This window comes from Bombina bombina, chromosome 6, assembly GCF_027579735.1.
Source record: "Bombina bombina isolate aBomBom1 chromosome 6, aBomBom1.pri, whole genome shotgun sequence".
Lineage (NCBI taxonomy): Eukaryota > Metazoa > Chordata > Amphibia > Anura > Bombinatoridae > Bombina > Bombina bombina.
In genome coordinates this window covers 523,054,149-523,076,216 of record NC_069504.1, presented here as the reverse complement: position 1 = coordinate 523,076,216, position 22,068 = coordinate 523,054,149, and the positions used below count along the sequence as shown (strand labels likewise).

The following is a 22,068-nucleotide window of genomic DNA, read 5'->3' as shown; positions in this document are numbered from 1 at the left end:
GCTCATTTTTCAAGCCCAAAGGAAAAGATATTGCTCATAACTTAAAAACAGCGGCACAAATTTCAACAATGGAACCCGCAACCCCTGAAGTAGATACCCCACTGCCACAAGCTATACTGACACAGATACAGCAAAATATAGCACTACTTCCATCAAAGAACGACATTGCCGACTTGAAATCCTTTATAAAAGGTGAGATCTCATCCCTCAGAAAGGATATGAACATCTTGAATTCTAAAATTGAATATATAGAAGAGGGTCAGGAGCAATTGGAAACCTTGGTCAGTGAAAACACACAACACTTGAATTGTCAGACCTCACTAGTCCATTTCTTACAGCTGAAAGTGGAAGATTTAGACAACCGTGGCCGTCGCAGCAATCTGAGGATTAGAGGTATACCCGAGATGATTAACCAGGACACACTCACAGATTATCTTCTTAGGCTCTTTAAACATCTAGAGCCTAACTTAGACCTCTCCGAAGCATCAATTGAGAGAGCCCATCGGGCTTTAAGACCAAAGCCTACCCCACCAAATCCTCCTAGGGACGTTATTTTAAAATTTGTCATCTTTCAACAAAAGGAGACGATTTGGAAGCAAGCAAGAACCCACAGATCAATAACTTTCCAAGGACACAGCTTACAAATCTATCAGGATTTATGCCCAGCAACTATTGAAAGGAGAAGATCACTATGATTCATTACAACTACCCTACAAGAACATAATATAAAATATAGATGGGGTTTCCCATTTAGCCTATTAGAACATAAAGATGGGAAGACATACATATATAAAGACATGGAGGACTTGGACACTCTAGCTAAGGGCCTCAATCTTACCTTTGAGTCCCCTCTAAACCAGGAAATGACAAACCCGGGACTATCTCCAAATCACTTGCCCAAACCTCGCAGGTCATTGTGGAACAGAGTGTCCAGAACTCGCACTCAGGATAATACAAATAAATGAACATTGTTCATGTTCTGGGAAGGAGTGTACTCCTTTTCAATGTAGAAGATGTCTAAAAGCCCTGCTACCTAAATATTACAGGTCGTATATGTTGGTTTTATTTTAGATTATATTGTTGTATACCTATACCTGCAAAGACCATATATTGTAAAGGGCAAAATATCAGTAATTCTATACCAATGTGTACGCACTATTATATGATCACATTTATAGAAGTGAAATATAATGTTATTACAGTTGAGTTATAATACTGTATGAAGAAAAGTTAATAGAGTTTAATCGTTTATAAATAGTTTCAAATTCTAGGCACCTCTGGGCAGAAAAATATTGAAATATATATATTCAGATAGAATTATGTATAAAAGTTTAGGCCTACTGGCAATTGCGGTCTTTTATGTTATTTATTTCTATGCCGTTGAAAAAGACTGTTAGGAGGGAATAGCTTCCTCACCAAAATATCATATTGTTTTTGAACGTGTTTATGTTTAAAATGTTTAATGTGTTTAAAATGTTCTTTTTCTTTCTCACTTCTCTTCTTTCCATGCTGCAATGCTCATATCAGGTAAAAACTAGAAATTACTCCTATTCCTTCCCAGTCATCAGCTCACATAAAAGCCCTAGAGATCACATGTTGATTTCTCATGTCTGAATATTCCCCCAAAAAAACCATCCTCAAATACACTTAAAATACAATCTATTAATGCACAGGGACTAAATATACCTAATAAAAGACCACAAGCCCTTAGAGACTTTCATAGAAATAAATCAGATTTAATATTCATACAAGAGACCCATTTCCGTAGAGGAAAAGAACCTAATACATTCAAGCAAAGGTTTGGAATTAGCTACTATGCATCCCATATAAAATCTAAAAAGCAAGGAGTGGGCATTCTAATTAAAAAAAATATCCCATTTCGGGACATTGAAGTCTTGAGAGACAAACAAGGTAGATACCTTATAGTTGTAGGACTCTTATACGGCAGACCAATCACTTTGGTCTCTTTTTATGCCCCAAATACCAAACAATCTACTTTTATTAAACAACTAGCTAACCTTATACTCGAACACCAAAAGGGAATTTTGATAATGTGTGGTGACTTAAATATGCCATTAAACCCACTAAAAGATTGCTCAGCAATGCGCTCATCGGTTCCCCAATCACAAATAACACAGACTCTAAATACTTTTAAAAAACTAACATTAAAAGACCTATGGAGATTGCACCATCCAAATAGGGAGGATTACACCTTTTTCTCATTCCCATATAAACAATACTCGCGTATCGACTACATACTCACTGATGTTACTGGCCTTTCCCTATTCAGATCTACCCATATAACACCTATAACTTGGTCAGATCATGCATCGGTAATGGGAGAATTATGCTGGCCTTCCAAACCTATACATGATTACGTTCGGAGATTAGATACCCAGATGCTGTCAGACCCAGGTATATTGCAACAAATCTCCTCTGCCATTACGGATTATTTTTCAAATAATAATATTACCGGGGTTTCTCCATCATCTGTTTGGGAGGCCCATAAATGCATGATACGGGGGGAACTGATGTCAATCAAGGCATCCATTAATAAAAAAAGACGCGAATATACAGCAACTATCATTTCCTCCATAGAATCCCTGGAAAACCAGCACAAAACTCACCCCACCAACCACGATTTACTATTAATCATTCAAAAAGAAAAAGATAAATTAGCCTCCCTTATAAATAAAGAACATAAAAAGCAAGCTTTACGTCTCCAGCAATGGAATTATGAAGGTCAGAATAAATCAGGTAGATCCCTGGCGAGATATTTGAGGATAAAACAACAAAAAAAATTATATTCTAAGCATAAGGGATAAAAACAATATAACGCACCAATCCACACAAGCCATAACCAAGGTATTTCACAAATACTTTAAAGAACTTTATAACCTTAATAACGATAGGGTTCACAACATCTCATATCAGGAAGATAAATTAAAAGACATAAATTCTTATCTAGCATCACTTAATCTCAATAGTCTAACGGAGGACCAACAGTCCCAACTAGAAGAACCCATATCTTTGGAAGAAATTAAAAAGGTGGTTAAAGATCTTCCATCAAATAAGGCACCTGGCCCTGATGGCTTTTGTAACCAATATTATAAAACGTTTAAGGAAGAGCTATTACCACACATCTCCACGTATTTTAATCATATTTACGAAACTAAACAATTTTCTTCCAGATCATTGGAAGCCCACATTACTCTTCTCCCCAAGCCTAGAAAATTGTTAGACTCCCCTGCCCACTACAGACCTATTTCCTTAATAAACACAGATGCTAAAATATATGCGAAGATTCTGGCTATCAGACTAAATTCAATATTACCAATCTTAATACATAGGGACCAGGTGGGATTTGTTCCTAAGAGGGAGGCAAAGGACAACATGGTCAGGGCCTTAAATTTAATCCAACATATGCAGGATGAAAATGTTCCGGGAATATTGTTGTCCATAGACGCAGAAAAGGCCATTGACCGTGTTGGCTGGGATTTCTTGAGGGCTACCCTGGGGTTTATGGGACTAGGTCCTAAAATAACGGATAGAATATTTGCACTTTACACTAAACCCACTGCCAAACTGATAATTAATGGAACTTTATCCCCCCCTTTTGAAATTAAAAATGGAACTCGCCAGGGCTGCCCCCTCTCCCCACTTTTATTCGCTTTCTTTATTGAAACCCTAGCCACTAAAATTAGACAGAATTCATCGATCAAAGGAGTTCAGGTAAATTCGGAAATGTACACCATATCATTATTCGCAGATGATATTCTTTTCACGATATCTGACCCGGTTAAGTCGATTCCCCCTCTACTGGATGAATTTGAGAGATTTAGGTCCCTATCAAATTTTGCAATTAACAAAACAAAATCCGAGGTTTTGAATGTAAACTTAGACGAACAGACATTAATAACCACTAAAAATCTTATGCCTTTTACATGGTGTCCCTCTGCCTTGCACTATTTGGGTATAAATCTGACTAATCAAATTGAAAGTACGTTCCAACTTAACTATATCCCAATTCAAAAAACCATAATAAGAGACCTATCATCATGGCTTTCAAAGAAGCTATCTTGGATGGGGAGAATAAATGTTATAAAAATGAACATCTTTCCCAGGTTGTTATATGTAATGCAGGCTCTCCCGATTCCAATTCCTAAGAATTATACTATCGCCATGCAGAAAGCTTTTAGCGACTATGTATGGCATAGAAGACCCCCACGGATAAATTCTAAGATCATGCAAACCCCAAGACTTCAAGGAGGATTGGGTATACCGAATATAGAGAAATATCGCCAAGCCATATTCCTTCAAAGGGTTGTGGATTGGTGCATACATTACGACCATAAAAGATGGGTCCAACTTGAACACGGTTTATCGGGAATGTCACATTTGGGGAGATTGTGCTGGGATCCCACTTTTACACCCAACAAACATAATCTAGGCTCTCACCTGATATCAGAAACATACAAAATCTGGGATGCCACGATAATATCTAACCCATACGTGTCATCAAAACCCTCTCCATTAACCTCTATCATAAAATCTGAACAATTTAAATTAGACATAAGCAATCCAGATGAACTCCCACTTTCACACTACAGAGATATCCCAATTCATTACATCTCATCAAACGAAAAGCTCTTGTCGAGAGAGAACCTCATTGATAAGGGATATAGCTTATTTGGCAATTGGTACCAATATACCAGAATTCACTACCATATATCACAACATAAACAAAAAGGGAATTTGCTTAGACCACTTACCAATTTTGAGCAATTATGCGCTGCAACCCCTCCTTTGACCCACACTTTATCGCTAATTTATAAAATATTGAATCAGTTTCCACCGGGTCACACCCACCCATTCATAGAAAAGTGGGAAGATGAACTAGGCGTAATAATACTCCCTCAGACGAGTTCCATAATATACCAAAACGTTCCTAAAACCTCTATATCTCTATCTCTGCAGGAAATCAATATAAAGCTTTTACATAGATGGTATTTCTCTCCGTTGAAACTAAATAAACTATATAAAAACAAATCTAAGCGGTGCTGGAGGTGTGGACATGGACACGGTAACCTTGCCCACATGTGGTGGTGGTGCAATGTAATCCAAACTTTCTGGAGAAATATAGTTGAGGAAGTGGAAGGCATACTGGAGATCCAGCTACCACTAGACCCCACAATTTGGCTACTGAATAAACCACCTAAATTTAAATTGAAATACCAAATGAAATTATTCTATATATTGACAAATGGTGCAAGGTATCTCTTGGCCAGGAATTGGAGAGCGAGAGAGGCCCCTTCTGTAATTATGTGGAAGCATAAAGTATCAGAAATACTCAATAATGAAGAGTACTATTATATTAAAAACGCTAAAATGGATATATTTGCTGAGATGTTGGATACGTGGGAGAGGTATACGAAAAAGTAACAACAGACAAAACCTGCTGATGGCATGGGTAGAGATTTTTATTAAATACTAAACAAAATATCAAAAGCATTAATTATATAGTATGAGCATTGTAGCACCTGCTTCTTTCTTTTTGTGTTCCCCTCTCTTTTTCCCCTTTCACTTCTCTTGTCTTCTGTCTTCAAAAGCTACATCCTTCTTCCTTTATTTTCGTCTACCTCTTCTTTTTCTATCTTTCTCCTTTTTCTCACAAGAATAACCCCCACCAGTTTCCCCAGGAGGTAATTCAGCCTCCACACGAACATAGATCTATTCAAATTATTCTTGTTGTCTTGTATTTTTAAATTATACCGATTGTTTCTGCAAGAAGCTGCGACTTCTACTATGTAAAATTTATTATTGATAATAAAGTCGGTATTTAAAAAAAAAAAAAAAAAAAGTCTACACACCCGTGTTAAAATGTCAGGTTTCTGTGGTGTAAAAAACTTTTTCCACTTTTAATGTGACCTATAAACTGTACAACTCAATTGAAAAACAAACTGAAATCTTTTAGGTGGAGGGAAGAAAACAAAAAAAACTAAAATAATGTGGTTGCATAAGTGTGCACACCCTCTTATAACTGGGGATGTAGCTGTGTTTAGAATTAAGCAATCGCATTCAAAATCATGTTAAATAGGAGTCAGTACACACCTGGCATCATTTAAAGTGCCTCTGATTAACCCCAAATAAAGTTCAGCTGCTCTAGTTGATCTTTCCTGAAATGTTCTTAGTTGCAATCCCACAGCAAAAGCCATGGTCCACAGAGAGCTTCCAAAGCATCAGAGGGATCTCATTGTTAACCCCTTAATGACAACTGAGGTACCAGGTACGTCCTGCAAAAACTGTCAGTTAGTGACTATGGACGTACCTGGTACGTCATTTGTCTAACAGAGTGCTGGAAGCGATTGCAATCGCTTCCAGAAGCTCTCAGGGTATTGCAGTGATGCCTCGATATTGAGGCATCCTGCAATACCCTTTTACAAGCATCCGATTCAGAGAGAGACACTCTGTGGCCCTCTCTGCACCAGTAGCGATGGTGCCGTTCGTTGGTGGGTGGGAGCTTAGCAGGGAGGCGGGTGGGCGGCCCATCGCTTCCCGGCATCCAGTTCCTGTAAGTGTAATGTGCACGCAGGATGCCGGGAAAGTGCGGGAGGGTGCCTGCGGGGGCGTGCGCTCGTGTCTGTGCACGCGCGCACGCAGCAACCACTGCCACCAACGATCCATGAAGTGAGAGGGAGGGGGGAAAAACTCCAATATAAATATTAAATCTAAAAGGATCTGGGAGGGGGGGCAGCTACACTACAGAAAAAGTTATTGTTGTAAAAAATAAATAAAAAAACCTCTGTTTTGGGGGGAAAACTGGGTACTGGCAGACAGCTGCCAGTACCCAAGATAGTGGCACATAGGTAGCAGGGAGAGGGTTAGAGAGCTGTTTGGTGGGGATCAGGGAGGTTGGGGGCTAAGGCAGGAGTCCATCACAGCTGAATATTTTTTTTTATTTTTTAAATTAATAAAATAAACACCTTTTATTTTAGTACTGGCAGACTTTCTGCCAGTACTTAAGATGGCGGGGACAATTGTGGGGTGGGGAGGGAAGAGAGCTGTTTGGGAGGGATCAGGGGGTGGGATGTGTCAGGTGGGAGGCTGATCTCTACACTAAAGCTAAAATTAACCCTGAAAGCTCTCTGCAAGCTACCTAATTAACCCCTTCACTGCTGGGCATAATACAAGTGTGGTGTGCAGCAGCATTTAGTGTCCTTCTAATTGCCAAAAAGCAACACCAAAGCCATATATGTCTGTTATTTCTGAAAAAAGGGGATCCCAGAGAAGCATTTACAACAATCTGTGCCATAATTGCACAAGCTTTTTGTAAATAATTTCAGTGAGAAACCTAAAATTGTGAAAAATGTAACTTTTTTTTTTATTTGCTCGCATTTGGGGGTGAGATGGTGGCATGAAATATACCAAAATGAGCCTAGATCAATACTTTGAGTTGTCTACTATACTACACTAAAGCTAAAATTAACCCTACAAGCTCCCTACAAGCTCCCTAATTAACCCCTTCAATGCTAGGCATACTACACGTGTGGTGCACAGCGGCATTTAGCGGCCGTCTAATTACCAAAAAGCAACGTCAAAGCCATATATGTCTGCTATTTCTCATCAAAGGGGATCCCAGAGAAGCATTTACAACCATTTGTGCCATAATTGCACAAGCTGTTTGTAAATAATTTCAGTGAGAAACCTAAAGTTTGTGACAAAATTTGTGAAAAAGTGAACAATTTTTTTTATTTGATCAAATTTGGCAGTGAAATGGTGGCATGAAATATACCAAAATGGGCCTAGATTAATACTTTGGGTTGTCTTCTAAAAAAAATATATATACATGTCAAGGGATATTCAGGGATTCCTGACAGATATCAGTGTTCCAATGTAACTAGCGCTAATTTTTTAAAAAAAAGTGGTTTGGAAATAGCAAAGTGCTACTTGTATTTATTTCCCTATAACTTGCAAAAAAGCAAAGAACATGTAAACATTGGGTATTTCTAAACTCAGGACAAAATTTAGAAACTATTTAGCATGGGTGTTTTTTGGTGGTCGTAGATATGGAACAGATTTTGGGGGTCAAAGTTAGAAAATGCGTGTTTTTTTTCCATTTTTTCCTCATATTTTATCATTTTTTCTATAGTAAATTATAAGATATGATGAAAATAATGGTATCTTTACAAAGTCCATTTAATGGCGAGAAAAACGGTATATAATATGTGTGGGTACAGTAAATGAGTAAGAGGAAAATTACAGCTAAACACAAACACTGCAGAAATGTAAAAATAGCCCTTGTCCTTAAGGGTAAGAAAATTGAAAAATGGTCTGGTCCTTAAGGGGTTAAAAGGTATCAGTCAGGAGAAGGGTACAAAAGAATTTCCAAGGCATTAGATATACCATGGAACACAGTGAAGACAGTCATCATCAAGTGGAGAAAATATGGCATATGGGGGCGGCAGATTAGGGGTCAATAAATATAATGTAGGGGTCGGCGGTGTTAGGGGCAGCAGATTAGGGGTACATAGGGATAATGTAGGTGGCGGCGGTGTACGGAGTGGCAGATTAGGGGTTAAAAATAATATGCAGGGGTCAGCGATAGCGGGGTCGGCAGATTAGGGGTTAATAAGTGTAAGGTTAGGGGTGTTTAGACTCGGGGTACATGTTAGGGTGTTAGGTGCAGACTTAGGAAGTGTTTCCCCATAGGAAACAATGGGGCTGCGTTAGGAGCTGAACGCTGCTTTTTTGCAGGTGTTAGGTTTTTTTTTCAGCTCAAACTGCCCCATTATTTCCTATGAGGGAATCGTGCACGAGCACGTTTTTGAAGCTGGCCGCGTCCGTAAGCACCGCTGGTATTGAGAGTTGCAGTGGCGGTAAATTATGCTCTACGCTCCCTTTTTGGAGCCTAACGCAGCCCTTCTGTGAACCCTAAATACCAGCGGTATTTAAAAGGTGCGGGGGAAAAATACACTCGTAGCTAACGCACCCCTTTGGCCGCAGAACTCTAAATCTAGCAGTTAGGGTTTTTTTAGTTTGTCCAAATAGAGTGTGGCTATATTTGTAGTTTATTATATAGAAAATATTTTTGATATGTTTAAGACAGTAGTCCATTATAATTATAGTATTGCTACACCTGTAGCTAAAATAATTATATAAAAGAAGACTTACAAAATAGGTTGTTTCTACATCTGTAGTTTAAAAAATAATTAGACTGCCCTCTGGGTAGGCTTATCGACTAGTACATATATAAATATGTGTGTATATATATATATATATATATATATATATATGTGTGTGTCTATATATGTATACATATGTATTTATATGTGTATTTATGTATTTACAGACAAATATACACATATAAACACACAAATACGTAAGTACACATATATAGACATATATATGTTCAAAGTATTTATAAATAGATATAGATATACTGTATGTATATATATATATATATATGTATATATCTATACCGATATCTATATATATATATATATATATATATATATACTAGTACTAAAGCCCGTGTACACGGGCCATTTTTTGCAGTACAGCGGTCCCACCCCTTGCTCTCTCCCCCTCTCTTTTGCTCTCTCTTCCCCCCTCTCTTTTGCTTTCTCTCCCCCCTCTCTTTTGCTTTCTCTCCCCCCTCTCCTTTGCTCTCTCTCTCCCCTCTTTTGCTCTCTCTCTCCCCTCTTTTGCTCTCTCTCTCCCCTCTTTGGCTCTCTCCCTCCTTTCTTTTACTCTCTCTCCCCCCTCTTTTGTTCTCTCCCCCCTCTTTTGTTCTCTCCCCCCTCTTTGGCTCTCTCTCCCCCCCTTTTTGGCTCTCTCTCCCCCCCTCTTTGGCTCTCTCTCCCCCCCCTCTTTGGCTCTCTCTCCCCCCTCTTTGGCTCTCTCCCCTCTTTGGCTCTCTCTCCTCTTTGGCTCTCTCCCCCCTCTTTGGCTCTCCCCCCCTTTGGCTCTCCCCCCCTCTTTGGCTCTCTCTCCCCCCTTTGGCTCTCTCCCCCCCCTTTGGCTCTCTCCCCCCCTTTGGCTGTCCCCCCCCTTTGGCTCTCTCCCTCCCCTTTGGCTCTCCCCCTCCCCTTTGGCTCTCCCCCCCTCTTTGACTCTCCCCCCCCCTCTTTGGCTCTCCCCCCCCTCTTTGGCTCTCTCCCCCCCTCTTTGGCTTTCTCTCCCCACTCTTTGGCTCTCCCCCCCCCCTTTGGCTCTCTCCCCCCCTCTTTGGCTCTCTCTCCCCCCTCTTTGGCTCTCTCTCCCCCCTCTTTGGCTCTCTCTCCCCCCTCTTTGGCTCTCTCTCCCCCCTCTTTGGCTCTCTCTCTCTTTCCTCTTTGGCTCTCTCTATCCCCCCTCTTTGGCTCTCCCCCCCTTTGGCTCTCCCTCTCCCCTTTGGCTCTCCCCCTCCCCCCTTTGGCTCTCTCCCCCCCCTTTGGCTCTCTCCCCCCCCTCTTTGGCTCTCTCTCCCCCCCCCCCTTGGCTCTCTCCCCACCCTTTGGCTCTCCCCCCCTTTGGCTCTCTCCCCCCCCCCTCTTTGGCTCTCTCCCCCCCTCTTTGGCTCTCCCCCCTCTTTGGCTCTCTCCCCTCTTTTGCTCTCTCTCCTCTTTGGCTCTCTCTCCCCCCCTCTTTGGCTCTCCCCCCCCTCTTTAGCTCCCCCCCCTTTGGCTCTCCCCCCCCTTTGGCTCTCTCCCTCCCCCCTCTTTGGCTCTCTTTCCCCCCCCTCTTTGGCTCTCTCTCCCCCCCTCTTTGGCTCTCCCCCCCCCCTCTTGGGCTCTCCCCCCCCTCTTTGGCTCTCTCACCCCCTCTTTGGCTCTCTCCCCCCCCCCCCGCTCTTTGGCTCTCTCTCCCCCCTCTTTGGCTCTCTCCCCTCTTTTTGGCTCTCTCTCCCCCCCCTCTTTGGCTCTCTCTCCCCCCTCTTTGGCTCTCTCCCCTCTTTGGCTCTCTGCCCCCTTTGGCTCTCTCCCCCCCCTTTGGCTCTCTCCCCCCCCTTTGGCTCTTCCCCCCCCCCTTTGGCTCTCCCCCCCCTTTGTCTCTCTCCCCCACTCTTTGTCTCTCTCCCCCCCTCTTTGGCTCTCCCCTCCTTTGGCTCTCCCCCCCCCTCTTTGGCTTTCTCTCCCCACTCTTTGGCTCTCCCCCCCTCTTTGGCTCTCCCCCCCCCCCTCTTTGGCTCTCTCTCCCCCCTCTTTGGCTCTCTCTCCCCCCCCTCTTTGGCTCTCTCTCTCTTTCCTCTTTGGCTCTCTCTCTCCCCCCTCTTTGGCTCTCTCCCCCTTTGGCTCTCCCTCTCCCCTTTGGCTCTCCCTCTCCCCTTTGGCTCTCCCCCTCCCCCCTTTGGCTCCCCCCCCCATTGGCTCTCCCCCCCTCTTTGGCTCTCTCTCCCCCCCTTGGCTCTCTCCCCACCCTTTGGCTCTCCCCCCCTTTGGCTCTCTCCCCCCCCTCTTTGGCTCTCTCCCCCCCTCTTTGGCTCTCTCCCCCCCTCTTTTGCTCTCTCTCCCCCCTCTTTGGCTCTCCCCCCTCTTTGGCTCTCCCCCCTCTTTGCTCCCCTCTTTTGCTCTCTCTCCTCTTTGGCTCTCTCTCCTCTTTGGCTCTCTCTCCCCCCCCTCTTTGGCTCTCCCCCCTCTTTAGCTCCCCCCCCTTTGGCTCTCTCCCCCCCCCTTTGGCTCTCCCCCCCCCCTTTGGCTCTCTCCCCCCCTCTTGGGCTCTCTCCCCCCCTCTTTGGCTCTCCCCCCCCCCTTTGGCTCTCTCCCCCCCTCTTGGGCTCTCTCCCCCCCCTCTTTGGCTCTCTCCCCCCCCCCCGCTCTTTGGCTCTCTCTACCCCCTCTTTGGCTGCCCCCCCCCCTCTTTGGCTCTCTCCCCTCTTTTGCTCTCTCCACTCTTTGGCTCTCTCTCCTCTTTGGCTCTCTTTCCTCTTTGGCTCTCTCTCCTCTTTGGCTCTCCCCCCTCCTTGGCTCTCTCTCTCCCCCCTCTTTGGCTCTCTCTCCCCCCCTCTTTGGCCCTTCTCCCCCCTCTCCTGCTCCTTCTCCCCCCTCTCCTGCTCCCTCTCTGGCTCTGTCTTAATTGAAAGCCTTTGCCTCTCTGGCCACGCCCCCATCACGGCACCCCGCCCGGCCACGCCCCATCACGGCGACACCCGCCCGGTCACGCCCCTCGCGAAGCCCGGCCACGCCCCCATCACGATGCTTCCGTCGGCCACGCTCCCTGACACTCCGCTTCAGCCTTGCTCTGTGCTGAGTGTCAGGATCCAAACGGCCAGGAATGTTTGTCACGTGCAGTCTCTACTGCGCATGACTGCATCTGACAAACATACTTGGCCATTTATTATATAGGATATATATATATATATATATATATATATATATATATATATATATATATATATATATATATATAGGTATAGAGATATATTGTACAAAAATACCATCAGATAAATATAGAAATACATATTTATGAATGAATAGAACATATTCTGCTATGTGAAGAACATTGGAATGTGAAATATTCATATTTTTATGTCAGTTATTGCACTTGAGAATATGCATTCGGGCTAGCATGAGAGTGGGGTGTTTTTCCCACATTTTGTCTCCATTGACTTCTATGAGGGGAATAGGTTATTACGCATGCAATATTCTAACTTCAGCTTTTTGAGTGCATCAGGTTTAGCGCAAGAGTGATAACTTTTTACTTTCAACTCATAATAATAAGAGTGTATCCCAACACACGCAAAAGTTTACTTCTAGTGCTAACGCTCCACTTGTAATGTAGCCCATGATCAATTAAGTACAGAGAGGACCGAGTCTCCTACTATTACGTTAAAGTGGTATTTCCTTCCATTCTCCGGATACCCGAATCTAATTACTACAATATCTAAGCACCATCACGGAAACAAGGAGCACTTCAGCACATGTACATTTGTGAAGCCGGTGGAAAAAAAACTGACAGGCATAGATGCTGAAAGGGTAAAAATTACAAAGTGATGATATGAAAAAAAAAGAATAAATAATGCATTGTTTACTTATTCTGGGTTTATATCTAGACATTCCGTATGCATAAATCAAATACTATACTTACCAACAGGCCCAGCAGGAGGAAAATGAATACATTTGACATACAGATTTACAGTTCCCTGCAGTACTGAAGAGAGATTATTTTTACAATCTCTTACCAGAAATGTCATAAAGATTTTGTACAGAACCTCCAGGAGACGTTTTACCACACACATTAAGATACACTGGGAAGTAGATGTTGGTTGATTGTCAGGGTTATTTGATGGTAGCTTAGTACTATATATTTTTTTAATTCCTAGATGTAAAATACAAACATTACATTATAAATTATCACCATCGCAATCATTTTTTAAAATCTGCTATTATAATCAGTAGACTGCTAGCTCTCTTTTATTCAATGGTTCAATTTACTGATATTAATGATAACATTTATGCATGTATACTCGCTCCGATATAGCTAGGTAGATAGACAGACAGACAGACAGACAGACAAATAGATAGGTAGATAGACAGATAGAGATACATAGATACTAGAATCCCAATTAACCCCTTGTGTGATTGATGAGTGATATCGTGGCAACGAGTATTTTTAGTGGAAAAATTTTCCGTCACCAGTTTCGCTTTTATTTTCAGAGCTCCATTTTTATTTTGATTCTCAGTGGAATCAATAATCAGTGGAATCAATAATCCGCTTTTCTGTGCAGAAAAATGATTGGCTGTCAAAGCTGACTAGCATAGCGACAACCATTTTGTTTTCATCAGAGGATTCAGAAACCCTACAGTAAAATATGAATCCTAAAAAATATTTTTTGGTGAACCTGTGTATTTCTTAATGGGCCTGCAGACTGAAGATGATTGTATTTCCATTTCATGTTACAGATTTTCTTTATATTATGTAATATTTTATCATAAATAATCTGATCATCTTTTTTTGTCTGTTTCTTTTCGTGCAGGCCTTTAGTTTATCTTGGGCTCAAAATGTTTGCTCGATTTGGTGTTTGCTCATTTCTAAGCTGCTCAGAAGCTACCATGAGGTCTTGGCTGCATGTTATTGAAACAAACTACCATGCGAGCAATGCCTACCATAATTCTACACATTCTGCTGATGTCTTACACGCCACTGCGTATTTCCTTTGTAAAGAAAGGGTGAAGGTGAGTTAAAAGGAAATCCCAACTTGTTTATTCCCAAGATGCTTTTTTATTCCAGAAAGACTTGTGGCTCATAACATTTTCTAATTCTGCATTAGTACAGTTTAAACACTTTCATTATCTGTGTGGAGTATAATATGGGGCAATTCCTTCATTGGACAGTAAAGTCAAAATTAAACTTAAATGGATTGGATAGTGCATGGAGTTTTAATCAACTTCCCAATTTATTTCTAATTTCTCCTTTCTTAGTTCTCCTAGTAATCCTAGATGAGCTCAGGAAAGTGCATTTGTTTTTAGTCCTCTTTTAGCAGTGTTTGCAACAATGTTTATAGGGATTTTTTACATTTTTGCACACGCTACTGCCATATAATACTAAAGACACGTTTATGCTCCTGTCAGCCTACCTAGGTTTAATCTTCAACAAAGGATACCAAAGCAAATTTTATAATAGAAGTGAATTGGAAAATTGAGTAAAATTGCATGCTCTGTCTGAATCATGAATTTTTAAAAGGTCAGTCTACGCCAGAATTTTTATTGTTTAAAAAGATAGACAATCCCTTTATTACCCATTCCCCAGTTTTGCATAACCGACACAGTTATATTAGTACACTTTCTCTTGCAAGGTGTATCCATTCCACGGCTTCATCCTTTACTTGTGGGATATTCTCATTTCCTACAGGAAGTGGCAAAGAGAGCACACAGCAGAGCTGTCCATATAGCTCCCCCCCTAGCTCCGCCCCCCAGTCATTCTCTTTGCCGGCTCTGGCAGCAGGGCCTCTCTACGGGAGGGTAAAGTGAATGTGGTGTTAGATTTGTAGTTTTATATCTTCAATCAAGAGTTTGTTATTTTTAAATGGTACCGGTTTGTACTATTTACTCTATAGCAGAAATGTGATGAAGAATTCTGCTGAGAGGAAAATGATTTTAGCATGTTGTAACTAAAATCCACTGCTGTTCCCACACAGGACTGAGGAGTACCAGAAAACTTCAGTTGGGGGGAACAGTTTGCAGGATTAACTGCAATAAGGTATGTTCAGTCATATTTTTCTAGACAAGATTCAGTTAATGCTAGAAGACTGACAGGAATCCCCACGTGGGGAAGGTAAGCTATGTTCTGAGACTCAGTATAGAATTGAAGGCTTACTTAACAGGGCTCAATAGGCTGGTTGACACTGTTACAGGGCAATCGCTTATTATTTGAGAAAATACTCATTGTAGACACTTTTTAAGCACTTTTGTGTGTTTATTATGGGGTTATTTTCCACATGGCATATGTTTAGTCACCTAATTGTGATTTTGAAGGCCCCACAACTCCGGAGTGGAGGGGGCCTAATTTTGCGCCTCAGTTGCGCAGTTAGTATTAACAGACAGTTCATGCTGCTTCACGTGGAGGGTCCAGGGACTGTTGAGGACTTCAAAGAAGCTTGTTTTTCCCAAAACTAATCCCTAAGGGCAGGTAGGGCCACAGCAGCAGGCTGTGGCAAGGTGCTGTAGTTGGTTAACCGGTTGTTGGCTTTAGGCTGCTCCGGTTTGGGCATTAAGGGGTTAATCGGGCTGAAAATTGTTGTGCAATCATATCAAAGCCTTAGGCTCATACGGTGAAAATTTCAAAAAGATTGGTTTATTTTTCACGATTTTGTAAAATTGTGTGCGCTTTTTATTTCTTAAAGGCACAGTAACGGTTTTTTTAAATTGTAATTTTTATTTGAATAAAGTGTTTCCAAGCCTGCTTGTGTATAATACTAGTCTGTTAAACATGTCTGACACTAAGGAAAGGCCTTGCTCTATGTGTTCAGAAGCCATGATGGAACCCCCTCTAAAATTGTGTTCCAAGTGCACTAATGTGTCTATACACTTTAAAGATCATATTGTGTCACTTAAAAATGTAGCCCTAGATGATTCTTTGACTGAAGGTAACGAGAATAGTCCACCTTCCTCTCCCCATGTGTTGCCACCAGTTACGCCCGCGCAAGCAATGCCTAGTACCTCTAGTGCGTTGGCCCCTATTACATTACAACAACTAGCGACAGTCATGGATAATTCCCTTGCGGCATTTCTATCCAAACTGCCAGTTTTTCCTACAAAGCGTGATAGCTCTGTTTTAAGAACAGATTATGAGCAGTCAGAAGCTTTGGGAGGTTTATCTGATGTACCCTCACAACACTCTGAAGTGGGGGTGAGGGATTTGATGTCTGAGGGAGAAATTTCCGACTCAGGAAAGGTTTCTCAGCGGGCAGAATCAGATTCACTAGCGTTTAAATTTAAATTGGAACACCTCCGCGTATTGCTTAGGGAGGTTTTATCCACTCTGGATGATTGTGACCCTATGGTGGTTCCAGAGAAATTGTGTAAGATGGACAAATACCTAGAAGTCCCAGTATACACTGATGCGTTTCCGATCCCTAAAAGGGTGGCGGACATTGTTTCTAGGGAGTGGGAGAGACCAGGTGTCCCTTTTGTCCCCCCCCCCTAACTGACCCCAGGTGGGACTCATGGCAGACGGTCCCTACGGTAGAGGGGGCAGTTTCTACACTGGCTAAGCGCACAACTATTCCAATTGAAGACAGCTGTGCTTTTAAAGATCCTATGGATAAAAAGTTAGAAGGTTTACTAAAGAAAAATCTTTTCAACAAGGTTTCCTTCTCCAACCCATTGCCTGCATTATTCCTGTAACTACTGCAGCTGCTTTTTGGCTTGAGGCGCTGGAGGAGTCGCTCCAGAGGGAGACATCATATGACGAAGTCATGGATAGAATTAAAGCTCTAAAGCTGGCTAATTCTTTTATCACAGATGCCGCTTTGCAATTGGCTAAGTTAGCGGCAAAAAATTCAGGTTTCGCCATTATGGCGCGCAGAGCACTATGACTCGTCATGGTCGGCCGATGTGTCGTCAAAATCCAAATTACTAAATATCCCTTTCAAGGGCAAAACCCTTTTCGGGCCAGAATTGAAAGAGATTATTTCAGAAATCACCGGGGGAAAGGGCCATACTCTCCCTCAGGATAGGCCCTTTAGGGCTAAAAACAAAGCTAATTTTCGTTCCTTTCGTAACTTCAGGAGCGGTCCCGTTTCAGCCTCTACAGTTGCAAAGCAAGAGGGTAACGCTTCACAGCCCAAGGCAACCTGGAAGCCTTTACAGGGCTGGAACAAGGGTAAACAGGCCAAGAAGCCTGCAGCTGCTACTAAGACAGCATGAAGGGGTAGCCCCCGATCCGGGACCGGATCTGGTAGGGGGCAGACTCTCTCTCTTCGCTCAGGCTTGGGCAAGAGATGTTCACGATCCCTGGGCAGTAGAGATTGTTACCCAGGGATATCTTCTAGAATTCAAGGACTCCCCTCCAAGGGGAAGGTTTCACATTTCTCGTCTGTCTACAGACCAGACAAAGAAAGAGGCATTCTTACGCTGTGTAGAAGATCTACTCACAATGGGAGTGATATGTCCAGTTCCAATTGCAGAACAAGGAATGGGCTTTTACTCAAACCTGTTTGTGGTCCCCAAAAAAGAGGGAACTTTCAGACCAATCCTGGATCTAAAAATTCTAAACAAATTCCTCAGAGTCCCATCATTCAAGATGGAGACTATTCGAACAATCTTACCAATGATCCAGGAAGGTCAATATATGACTACCGTGGATTTAAAGGATGCATACCTACATATCCCTATCCACAAAGATCATCACCAGTTTCTCATGTTCGCTTTTCTGGACAATCATTACCAGTTTGTGGCTCTTCCTTTCGGTTTGGCCACTGCTCCCAGAATTTTCACAAAGGTGCTAGGTTCCCTACTGGCGGTGCTAAGACCACGGGGCATAGCAGTAGCGCCTTACCTAGACGACATCCTAATTCAGGCGTCGTCTTTTCCCAGAGCCAAGGCTCACACAGAGATTGTACTGGCCTTTCTAAGGTCTCACGGGGGGAAGGTGAACATTGAAAAGAGTTCTCTGTCCCCGTTCACAAGGGATCCCTTCCTGGGAACACTAATAGATTCAGTAGAAATGACTGAAAATGACAGAAATGAAATGACGGAGGTCAGAAAGTTAAAGCTTTTAACTACTTGCCGAGTACTTCATTCCATTCTTCAGCCATCTGTAGCTCAGTGCATGGAGGCAATCGGATTAATGGTAGCGGCAATGGACATAGTCCCTTTTGCTCAAATACATCTCAGACCACTGCAACTGTGCATGCTCAAACAGTGGAATGGGGATTACGCAGACTTGTCTCCTCAAATACAATTGGACCAGGGGACCAGAGACTCTCTTCTCTGGTGGTTGTCTCAGGATCATCTGTCTCAGGGAACATGTTTCCGCAGACCAGAGTGGATCATTGTAACGACAGATGCCAGTCTGTTAGGCTGGGGTGCAGTCTGGGACTCCCTGAAAGCTCAGGGTTTATGGTCTCGGGAAGAATCTCTTCTCCCGATAAACATTTTGGAACTGAGAGCGATATTCAATGCGCTTCAGGCATGGCCTCAACTAGCTGCGGCCAAATTCATCAGATTTCAGTCGGACAACATTACGACTGTAGCTTACATCAATCATCAGGGGGGAACGAAGATTTCCCTAGCGATGAAGGAAGTCACCAAAATAATCAGGTGGGCGGAGGATCACTCCTGCCATCTCAGCAATTCACATCCCAGGAGTGGACAACTGGGAGGCGGATTTTCTAAGTCGTCAGACTTTTCACCCAGGGGAGTGGGAACTCCACCCGGAGGTTTTTGCTCAGCTGACTCAGCTATGGGGCACTCCAGAATTGGATCTGATGGCGTCCCGTCAGAACACCAAACTTCCTCTCTACGGATCCAGGTCCAGGGACCCCAAGGCGGTATTGATAGATGCTCTATCAGCGCCTTGGTCCTTCAATCTGGCTTATGTTTTTCCATTGTTTACTCTTCTCCCTCGTCTGGTCGCCAGAATCAAGCAGGAGAAGGCTTCAGTGATTCTGATTGGACTTGGTATGCAGACCTAGTGGACATGTCATCTGTTCCACCATGGACACTGCCAATGAGGCAGGATCTTCTAATACAGGGTCCATTCAAGCATCCAAATCTAGTTTCTCTGCGTCTGACTGCTTGGAGATTGAACGCTTAATTCTATCAAAGCGTGGGTTCTCTGAGTCAGTTATAGATACTCTGATTCAGGCTAGAAAGCCTGTCAGTAGGAAAATCTACCATAAGATATGGCGAAAATATCTTTGTTGGTGTGAATCCAAGGGTTACTCATGGAGTAAGATTAGGATTCCCAGAATATTGTCTTTTCTCCAAGAAGGATTGGAGAAAGGATTGTCAGCTAGTTCCTTAAAGGGACAGATATCTGCTCTGTCTATTCTCTTACGCAAGCGTCTGGCAGAGGTACCAGACGTTCAAGCATTTGCTCAGGCTCTAGTCAGAATCAAGCCTGTTTATAAACCTGTGGCTCCGCCATGGAGTCTAACTCTAGTTCTTTCAGTTCTTCAAGGGGTTCCGTTTGAACCTTTACATTCCATAGATATTAAGTTATTATCTTGGAAAATTCTGTTTTTGGTAGCTATATCTTCTGCTCGAAGAGTTTTAGAATTGTCTGCTTTACAGTGTGATTCACCTTACCTGGTGTTTCACACAGATAAGGTTGTTTTGCGTACCAAACCTGTTTTTCTTCCTAAGGTTGTTTCTAACAAAAATATTAACCAGGAAATAATAGTTCCTTCTCTGTGTCCTAACCCATCTTCAAAGAAGGAACGCCTGCTACACAATCTTGATGTGGTTCGTGCTTTAAAATTCTATTTACAAGCAACTAAAGACTTCAGACAAACATCATCTTTATTTGTCATTTATTCTGGTAAGAGGAGAGGTCAGAAAGCGACTGCTACCTCTCTTTCCTTCTGGCTGAAAAGCATCATCCGGTTGGCTTATGAGACTGCTGGCCAGCAGCCTCCTGAACAAATTACCGCTCATTCTACCAGAGCTGTGGCTTCCACATGGGCTTTCAAGAATGAGGCTTCTGTTGAACAGATTTGTAAGGCAGCAACTTGGTCCTCACTGCATACTTTTGCCAAATTTTATAAATTCGATACTTTTGCTTCTTCAGAGGCTATTTTTGGGAGAAAGGTTTTGCAAGCAGTGGTGCCTTCCGTTTAAGGTACCTGTCTTGTTCCCTCCCTTCATCCGTGTCCTAAAGCTTTGGTATTGGTAACCCACAAGTAAAGGATGAAGCCGTGGACTGGATACACCTTGCAAGAGAAAACAGAATTTATGCTTCCTGATAAATTACTTTCTCTTGCGGTGTATCCAGTCCACAGCCTGCCCTGGCAATTAAGTCAGGTAAATAATTTTTTGTTTAAACTACAGTCACCACTGCACCCTATGGTTTCTCCTTTTTCTCCTAACCTTCGGTCGAATGACTGGGGGGCGGAGCTAGGGGGGAGCTATATGGACAGCTCTGCTGTGTGCTCTCTTTGCCACTTCCTGTAGGGAATGAGAATATCCCACAAGTAAAGGATGAAGCCGTGGACTGGATACACCGCAAGAGAAAGTAATTTATCAGGTAAGCATAAATTCTGTTTTTTACCTCTGTGATTACCTTATATCTAAGCCTCTGCAGACTGCCCCCTTATTTCATTTATTTTGACAGACTTGCATTTTAGCCAATCAGTGCTGACTCCTAGGTAACTCCACGGGCGTGAGCATAATGTTATCTATATGGCACACATGAACTAACACCCTCTAGTTGTGAAAAATGTCAAAATGCATTCAGATAAGAGGCAGCCTTCAATGGCTAAGAAATTAGCATATGAGCTTACCTAGGTTAATCTTTCAACTAAGAATACCAAGAGAAAAAAGTAAAATTGATGATAAAAGTAAATTGAAAGTTGTTTAAAATTCCATACCCTATTTAAATCATGAAAGTTTAGTTTTAACTACACTGTCCCTTTAAAATTTTGGCTTTATTGTCCCTTTAAAGTTGTTAAGTTATTCAAAGCTGTTAAATTGTTCAAAGCTGGGACTTCTTGACCCCAGCAAAAAAAAAAAAAATGCATGCATTTGCAAAATATTATTATTATTATTAATAATAATAATAAAGAATTGTAAACAAAAGATGCATGCAGGACACATACCAGGTATAGATCTCCGTTCACAAAAATGCCAACAAACAAACGGCTAGATTATGAGTTTTGCATTATCAGTAAAAAAGCAGCGTTAAGGCTCATAACGCTGCTTTTTCACTACTGCTGCTATTACGAGTCTTGTAGGTACAGCTGTCCCGCTCACTTTTTTGGCCGTACCGCAAATTAACTTACACAATTTTCGTAAAGTTTTTTTTCAATGGGACTTCCATAGCGCCGATATTACAAGCTTTTTTTTGGAGGCCAAAAAGTGAGTGGTACAGAATATCCTGCAAGATTCATAACGCATTCTAAAGTCAGTAGTTATGAGTTTTACACTACAAAGCTGTAGCATAAAACTCATAACTAAAGTGCTAAAAAGTACACTAACACCCATAAACTACCTATTAACCACTAAACCGAGGCCCTCCCGCATCGCAAACACAAAAATAAAATTATTAACCCCTAATCTGCCGCTCCGGACATTGCCACCACTAGAATAAACATATTAACCCCTAAACCGCCGCACTCCCGCATTGTAAACACTAGTTAAATATTATTAACCCCTAATCTGCTGTCCCTAACATTGCTGCCACCTACCTACATTTATTAACCCCTAATCTGCCGTCCCCAACGTCGCCGCCACTATATTAAATTTATTAACCCCTAAACCTAAGTCTAACCCTAACACCCCCTAACTTAAATATAATTAAAATAAATCTAAATAAAACCTACTATCATTACCTAAATAATTCCTATTTAAAACTAAATACTTACCTGTAAAATAAACCCTAAAATAGCTACAATATAACTAATAGTTACATTGTAGCTAGCTTAGGGTT

At 42.3% G+C, this 22,068-nt stretch overlaps 1 protein-coding gene across 3 annotated transcripts in view; it reads left to right on the top strand.

Moving 5' to 3' along the window:
- PDE8A (phosphodiesterase 8A) overlaps positions 1–22,068 on the top strand; it is a 1,084,545-nt gene that overhangs the window by 1,015,177 nt on the left and 47,300 nt on the right. For all 3 annotated transcript variants that reach the window (XM_053717432.1, XM_053717431.1, XM_053717430.1), the window contains exon 17: positions 13,955–14,153. In XM_053717432.1, the coding sequence (XP_053573407.1) occupies positions 13,955–14,153 (199 nt within the window). The remainder of the gene's footprint in view (positions 1–13,954; positions 14,154–22,068) is intronic.